General features: G+C 34.6%; 1 protein-coding gene across 1 annotated transcript in view; it reads left to right on the top strand.

The window, feature by feature from the left end:
- Nucleotides 1–2,861: 2,861 nt before the first annotated feature.
- GABRA1 (gamma-aminobutyric acid type A receptor subunit alpha1) overlaps nucleotides 2,862–8,995 on the top strand; it is a gene marked incomplete at both ends in the record, with an annotated part of 56,267 nt that continues 50,133 nt past the window's right edge. The window contains 2 exons of the mRNA XM_081230795.1: nucleotides 2,862–2,935; nucleotides 6,285–6,397. Coding sequence (XP_081086921.1) covers nucleotides 2,862–2,935; nucleotides 6,285–6,397 — 187 coding nt within the window. The remainder of the gene's footprint in view (nucleotides 2,936–6,284; nucleotides 6,398–8,995) is intronic.

The raw sequence follows: 8,995 nt of genomic DNA, 5'->3' as shown, positions 1-8,995 counted from the left end.
TTTCTACTCTTCCCTCCCCCATGTCTACTCCCAAAAAAAGGAAAGCTTGCAGCAGATTGTAGAAGGATTTGAGTCTGCAGCTAGAGAGAAGGGGATTAGGGCCAGAGCGGTGCAAGTTAAATTGTGCTGCCTATAAAAAATGGGCGGATTGGTCTCCAGATCCAGAGGCTGGTACCACCTTCCTTTCTAAAATAAAATCTCTCTGGCATGAAGTCACCGCCTATTTCACATCCGGTTTGCCCTGGGACGTATTACTACTGTCTTGGTAAAGAAAAATCTTTTGTTGTATAGCTGCAGATTGGATACTGGGAAGCAAATTTGGGTGTGAAATCTTCAGCAAAGGAGCACGCAGAGTCCATGATGGCTCTGACCGCTCAGAGCGAGTGAGTGAGCGGCAGAGCGAGGACGCCCCTGCGCTGCCGGCGCGCCGGGACTCGCAAGCGGACTCGCGCTGGCTCCCAGCTCTCCACGATTTTCTCTCGCAGACTTTTCTCGGGTCTTGAGCGATCCTCTGCCCGGAGGGGGCCCGAGGTAAGTGCGGCATCGGACCGCCACACACAAGCTTTGAACGTGCCTTTTCCTTGCTGGAGTGACAGGAATGCAATAGAAAAAAGAGAAGGAGGGAACAGGACAAGAGCCTGATCCCGCAGCAGGTAGAAAGAACGAATGTTTTTCTTTCAGGGTGAAAACCGCAGCGATCTAGGAGCATTATTATTATTATTATTATTATCTTCTCCGTCTCTCTTCTTTTCTTTCCCTCTTTCTTAGGCAGATTTTAATGTATTCCGCGGGGTGGGTGGTGACATGTTGTTTTGGTCTTTTTTGTCTGTTTGTTTGCAAGAGGGAGCTGGGGTGAGGTGGGAAGAGGCGTTGGGTGCATCGTCTAAAGTTAAGACGCTGGGATAGAAAATCTGTCTCAACGTTCCATCGTAGGGAAGGCACTCTGTCTTTCTGGCTGCAAAAATGCTTCTTTTCTCCTTTCCAGTGGACGCTGCTGTTATGCCGTCTGGTGTAGGGGTCTCTCTCATTCCGAACACGAAAAACTCAAGTTATAATTTGCTGTGGGTGGCATAGATATGGGTGTTCAGAGTGTGTGTTTGATGGGGCGAGGTTGAAGGTGGAGAGGGGTAAGGAGACAGCTTAGCGTTTCTTTTAAACTATTAGTTTTGCATTTGCAAGAAACTTTCTTACTCAACAACTCAAGTGCCATGATAGGTTTGTTTTTCTCTTTTCAAAATGTCAGAGGGGGACAAAAAGCCATGGTATCTTGCTTTGGGGTTTTGTTTTGTTTCATTTACCCCTTTGGGAATTACCCTTTTTTATAAAGACCAACAGATATTAAAAGGGTACGAGAAGTTGTTTTTCCTTCATAACGGATGTTGAAGGTTAATAAAAGGGTGAATTATAATTATGCAATTTAGGTGCAATATTTTAACATAAGGATATTTACCCAATATTTCTTGTTATATTCAACTCATCTATGTCAAAAGCAGTCGCTAAATTAGGGAAAAACTATGAAGCTCACAGTTCTTACCTCTAGGTCTAGACCATTTCACTCTAAACACTTTAATTATGTTTCATTGCTTACATGCCTGTTTGGAATGGTTTTTACTGATATAAATGATCCTGGAGAGTGCGGAAGATGTATTTAAAGGCATACCACATTAAACTATAGAGTGCCTAGTGAAAAATATGCTTTAAAAGACTTGCAATCCATTAATCACTGACCCTGCTAAGGAGTACAGATTCAGGGAAGTGCTAACAAATTTTACCTTGAACATTTCTCATATTATGACTGGAATCAGTTATAGCACATTCAAATAGTGTTACCATGTCTGCTCTTTCACTAGGTAGTGCTCTGATTTTTAAGAAGTAATTACACAAATAGATTATAATTTTAAAAATTCTCTAAGCTTTCCATGCCCCTCCATTCCTCCAACATCCCACTACCAAGTCTAAATTCAACAATCAGAGGGTGATTGATTGCACTTTACCTAAGAGGGAAAAAAGATTCCCTTTTTCACGCAAAGCAAAGCACTCCAGCTTCCATCTGTTTTAGATGAAACATTTTCTAGCAGCAACCTGGCAGAATCTGAGAGGGCTTAAAAGACATGTGTGGGCATGCTTGTGTGCATTTATGTGAGTGTGGTTTGTATGTGAGAGATCAGCACATGGCTTGACTATAAAGTGTGTCCTTTAGCCTCACAGAAGCATTAGCGAGCATATTTAACGAGGCAATCACAGGCAGAGAATTACAAGCATGATTTCGGCATTCAACTGAGTGTTTCCTATGATTTTATTCTTTAAAAAAAAAAAAGATAAATAGCAGTTGCTTCTGAAATCAAGGTGCATCCAGAATCCAAAGATGAATTCAGTCATCAAAGCATATTAACCTACCCCATCACAGCCTCCAAACATGCTCTCCCTGTTGTAGACACCAGCTGAAAATTTTCAGTGCACAGTTCAGTTGTGGGAACTCAAATAAGAAAGGTCAAAATTTTCAGATGATAACAAGAAGAGAGTAATTCAAACTACATTGTAAATATAAAACCTAGAGAAAAAACTACTCACAGCTTTTATGTTGAGCAATATTGTCACCTGAGAGAATTTCAACTTGTATTCTTTTACAGGAGAAATTTAGACACTGATATTTCTGAATGGAGAGATGGAAGTGAAAGTGGAGAATGGATGGTCCAGGTTTCCATTGCTTCCAATGAGGTGTCATATCCCAGTGAGGTCATTTCCTGACTTCAAAGTGTTTATCTGAACTGCCTCAGTCAGCCCTAGTGGTTATAACCTGATGTTTCTTGCAAGAGACATTGATCTCTACTTGTTCTACTTTTCAGCTGCACAAGCCCGCAATGAAGAAAAGTCCGGGTCTCTCTGACTACATTTGGGGCTGGACCCTCCTTCTGAGCACATTGACTGGAAGAAGGTGGGGACCCTTTATTTTAAATATGCATGAGAATTTCTGTAACTTTTCATTTATTCTTTCAGGGGGAAGAAAATTGTCCTTGGATGAATTCATGACTAAGGGAATTCAAAAAACTTAACTGCGATAAAGTTCCTGCTAATAACAGAGAACAATATGAAAAAATAATCAACTTATTTGCATGTTGGTTAGAATACGCTTAACACGCTTCTGTTACGGAACGTATTAATTCAACATTTAATTCTTAAATTGAACTTTTCACTGCTCAGTTGTAACTGAACAAAACGTGGTTTCCTAATTCACAGAAAAAGTTACCCCAATTAATGTCAGCATACTATGTGAGTTGATTTTCCAACAAGAACATTTCTAAGCAGTTGCAAAGATCATAGAGTAACTTCTAACTATGTGGAAGTGGAACGGTTAGAATAATATTTGTAATTTGAAAGTCATAAGTTTTTATAAATGCATGTGCATTATGTTTTGAGACTGTTATTTATGTAACCAATAGAAGTAGAATATACTAGACACATATTTAAGAACGTTAGATAAAACTGAACTTATCTATTTAAGTTTAACTACTGTGGAGACAAGTTATGAGATAAAATGTAATCATATGATTAACCATATTCAAAATATTTGCTAATGATCCCATCAAATGTATAGACATATTATACTAGCAAAGATATAAATGACCAAATATTTCAGATTCTCCTTTATCTGCTTTTATATTTTTTTGTGTAGTCCACTCCTGTGGCCCCAAAGAAAGTCTTAGACATATTACAAAAATCTAAGATTCTCCATAATGTAATGAAAAGCGAACCCTTATGAGTTAAGGCAGAGAGATGGAATAGACTGGAAAGATACAGACTAAGGAGGATTTTTTAAATTGAGAAGTTGTCTATTTTTATTGTTTGTTATTGTGTATGGTAAATAATGACCTCCAGATGAACAGAAAATGCATTATTGCCAGATACTCTTAATCTGAGGAGTTAAATGTTCTTCACTGCTCTTGAAAAATTATATGAAGTGTTGCTATTGTAATGACCTGTAGATGGAGTTAGTGCACAATGTTTTATTTTATAGTGGTTCGTATGGAATCAAAATCACGTACGGTAACTGACATTTCTCTACAAATTATATATTCAGTTTAGGAAACATTACATTGGCATGAGTGTTTAATAGCAAATAAATAATCTTGATCTTTATCCTAGGGTCATTGTCTGACAATTACATAGTAAATTAGAATTAAAGATGAAGCATAACCTGATTAAGAAAAGCACATAAAAGAAAGATTATCATTCCAATTGGCAGAGCAGAACTGGTTCTCTGGGAGGGAGGGAAAAGTCTCTTTTGGCATTTGTATTCCAATGCAAACAATTGGTGAGTACAACATTTATAAAATAAAACCAGGGGGATAAAGGCATTTCCTGAATTTGACATAAGCTATGAAAACAAAGAGGATGCAGGTAAAGGTAGTAGATCACCCCATATTTTGGGAATCATATTAACAATCTAATTTGCTCTGTCATGTCACCCCATGTCATCATTTTCTCCCTTCTTATTTTAGTGGTTCTTCCTTAGACTACTTGGTCAGGCTCTCGTCACAACTCAAAGTGTGTTAGCATTTCTTTTCTACCTTTATCAAGATGACCTTCCAGTATCCTTGAAAGATGCATGCATGGCAGTAGGCTTTGTGATAATGAGTTTTTATAAATAATTGTATTCAGAAAACTATTTTTGCTTCACTGCTGTCATCTGCTAGCAAGACATCCTGAAAGACACAGCGCTCGTTGAAAATTTGATTTCAAAAACTAGTAAGATCTTTAATTCTGCCAAAGGAGAGTAAACCCTCAATCTGCACAGTATTAATGTTGAATTTAGGAGAATGGAGAACTGTTTCATAGAGGTACATTTCATATATTTCATATCATGAATAACTTTTAGTTATAATAGCTTATTAAATTAAAATTTTATCAGAAAAGTTTTGCATTTTGCCAGTATAACATTATTACCCAAACAATAGTGTTTGTTTTTGAATGGATACTTTGATTATATTTCTTGCTTCTGTCAAATCAGTGAACCCTGGTTTCAAATGTTATTATTTTTCTTAGATTGATCATAATATAAACACACAAGAGAGATGCCAAAAGCATATTAAATTGAAAGTATGAAAGTGATATTCTTGTGTCCGTTTTTTAGTTCACACTCTATATTCTTTTTTTTTTTTTTTTTTGCTCAAGGTCAGAGCTATCATTGAAATATATCAGTAAGTGTGACCCCTCCTAAGATAGAATACTCTTCTCTCAAAGGATTTTGGAGGTGTCATTCTAATCATTACATAAAATATGATTTAAGGAGCATAGATAATAATGTGATTGATGCAATAAATACATAATATGTGAACTGCAGTCATTATGTGGTCAAAATTCAAAGACTAGTAATGACTGGTAAGGGATAAAAACTAGACCTTCACATAGAAAGACTTAAATAGGAACAATTACTCTGATATAGAAAAATGAAAATAAAGTTTTAGACTAAAAGTTAAAGAAAGCTGGATTCTAGTTCAAACTCTACAAATGGCTGTGTTTTCTTAAAACGCTAATCCTGCATTAGTTTAGTAAAACCATAAATTAAGAATACTGGACCATATCTTTTCCAAGGTATCTTTTACTTCTAAGACCAGAAATGACAAAATTCAATTAATTAGAGGTTTGAATAGACAAAATTATAAAAATTGGTTCATAAACCTTAAGAAGAATGGAAATTACACACTGATGTGAACATGTAATTATCCTAAGAAACAAGTTTTATCTATTTTTCTCATCTAAATACCAGAAAGAACATCAAAAACACAAAACATAGATATATATGAAGTGGATAAAGGGACGGTTGTTGGTAGATGAAATCTTAGGATTATGCTACATGTTAAATTAAATGAAAACAAAGCTATTAAGTATTTTGGTAGCTCAGAAATAAATTTTTTTAATTTGGGAAGAAGTTTCCCAGATTTAGGTTTTTTACTAAAGTGCATTAATGTTCTTGCTTGCCCAGAGAAAACATTCATTACAACATTGTATACACTCTGAGAATTATAAATGTAAAGACACAACTCATTTCCTGTAATTTTCCTTCCATAGTTAGAAATATTAGAATAAAGAGCATGTCATCTATGAGAACAAATATGAAAAAATGGTAAGAATTAAACTATGACATTTTTTTACTTTACCAGAAGAAATTTTCAAATTAAGATTCAATAGAAAGGAAGTTGGAAAATTGCAGAAGGTTTTATTTGGAAAAAGGTTTTAGTAGAAATGTATAATTTAGATATTGCCTCCCTTTACATTTTTTTCAGCTATGGACAAACCTCATTACAAGATGAACTTAAAGACAACACCACTGTCTTCACTAGGATTTTGGACCGACTCCTAGATGGTTATGACAATCGCCTGAGACCAGGATTGGGAGGTGGGTAGCATTATTGTGTTTTTATTTTACAGAACAATATTAAACATTTACTATTAAAGTATTGCTTCCCTCTACATGTTAAAGTAATAAGAATGGAAGCACATAGTGTAATGACATCCTATTTTTAGTATATTGCTCAATATTAATTCAATTTTCCACGGTCATTCCATGCACATACCCATACGTAGTAGAAGGCAGATTCAAACTTCTCATAATGTCATGAAATAAATGTTACATTTACTTGACAATCAATCTTTTCCATGTATGATTTGATTTTATAAGGGAAAAAGGGGGGTAATATCATCTCTTCCAGCCCAAATTCTGCATCACTGTTTCATTAGGCATAGCTAGGTTTGCGTTGAATTCAAGTAGAATATCTCTGAATCTATTGCTCTAAACATTGATTTTGGAATATTACATATTGATCCACTATTTTGTGTTAGATTACCCCCAACTCTAGGATAAAAGGTGAATGAGATAGATGATAGTGTGCATTTTTTTTGACTGTGAATTTAAACTTAAACCCTAATTTTCTATAGTTAAAATGTATTTTTTTTTTTTTTGTATACCAGTTCATTGGTTTTACTAATGAATTTCTACTCAGGGAGAAGTTAGCACTTAATAATACAGTATTTATGACAATAAGAGTAAATAGTGCAAGGCATTACACACTTATTTAAATAATCCTTGAGTAAGATAATCAACCTATCTTATTTAGTTAAACAAAGACTAATGAAGCCAAAACAAAATATTGATCTCAGAGTAAAACAAGTGAAGCAAGGAAATAAATTATTGTTCAAAGTCACATAGGAAACCAAGGATAGAATCTATGACTCCCAACCATAACTTATGCTGCACTTACTCCAGAGCATTTGTTGAAACTATTTAATAGCAATATTTAAATTACAATGAAATTACAATACTAAGAAATTCATCTCTTCTTCATCTAGACAGCAAAGTTATGCAAAGAATGTGAAGGTTAAGAATTCATGGTATCATGAATTTAGAGTCTTCCTGTTAATACTCTGGGCAGTGTAATGACACAGATATGGATCGTAGGTCTGTTTTGAGGCTGCCAATGTCATTAGTGTCTCAGAGGTTTAAGGGAAACTCCTTTATCGAAGACATGACTCAGATATATGTCAAAGGTCTTACCAGGTGTCCTTTCCTATCAATCTCAAGCATTCGTTCTAGGACACACTGTACAAATTCCTCCAGGTTTGCATTCCACTTGGTTTCCTTTTACTAAGTTCTTTGAAAAAATATTAAGGAACAAAATGCATTGGTCACAAAATGGAGTGCATAAATGTGTATGTGATGTATTAATATAAGGTCTGTGTATATCTAAACCTCTGGAGTGGTTTCAGAAAAATTGTTCTTGGTTCATAAAATTGGAAATAAATTACAAAAACTGCAGGTGGCGGAGGAACGTACAAAAAGAAGAAATTCAGGACAGTGATAATAACTTTTAAAAAGAAGACTTTTAAAGTACTAATGGGCATGCATCTGATCTCTTTACTTATTCTTCTTCCTTCTCCGTGGTATCTCCTTAGAAAATCAGCAGAATTTTATAACACAGCTAGAAAATCTTATCTTCATTCTAGTTTAGGAAATCCCATTTAATACTTTACCTTGTGAATGTGACTATCCTCTATAAGTTCTGTGCATAGTATTCAGTTTGTTAAACAATTTTACACATACACACACACACACAAACACACACACACCCCTTCTTTAATAATCAGCTGTTTGGTCGTATTATTTGGAGTACAAATAACAAGCCTGTGACTGCCCATTTTCATTTAATTATGTGTAATAACTCTTTAATAAGTGTGTGTATTAACTCTTTAATCAAATATAGTATAAGCAGGAAGCATTTCACCTACTCCTCATATGCATGCCTAAGTCTTGGAGAGCCACAGACCTTGAGGATATATAATATAGACTAAGAATGGGTCAAAAAGCTAATTTTCAAGACTCAAGATAATGGTGGATTTATTAACAGAAACAACTACATTAATTCAGGCTGCAGTTTTGGTGGAATCTACTTTATTACCTACTTAATCCCCTCAAAATAACAAAAATAGATATTTAAAGAACAGAAATAGTAGTTGGCTAAATATAGACAAGATATATTCTTTTTAATTGAAATGGATATAATATGCTACAGTAATAGAGGATTCAAGGGCTCAGGAAAATCAAAAAGAATGGATATGCTTTAATTTTTGCTAAAGATGATTTTTCTGATATTTATGATTTCTGGAAATAGTGATTTTGAGATTATGAGAGACATGAAAACAAATTAAAAAGTAGCCCAAATAGTTTCCTCTATTTCTATTTTATGTATCATCCTGGAGCATACTGCAATTAAATCTGATGGATTTGAGATTTATGAAAAAACTTTAATACTAACTAAATTTTTGTCATTTTTTTGTCATGCTTTTTAAGTCTTAAGGGATATAATGGCATGTGTTTATTACATATATAGCATGTGTTTACTACATATATCTCCAGAATCATTAACACGTTTTTGTTTTTGTTTTTGTTTTTCATTAACACATTTAAATACATTTTGAGAATGTTTATCTGTCTTTAGAA

Source organism: Mesoplodon bidens (assembly GCF_964165515.1).
Source record: "Mesoplodon bidens genome assembly, chromosome: 4".
Lineage (NCBI taxonomy): Eukaryota > Metazoa > Chordata > Mammalia > Artiodactyla > Ziphiidae > Mesoplodon > Mesoplodon bidens.
This window is presented reverse-complemented; position numbering and strand designations above follow the sequence as displayed.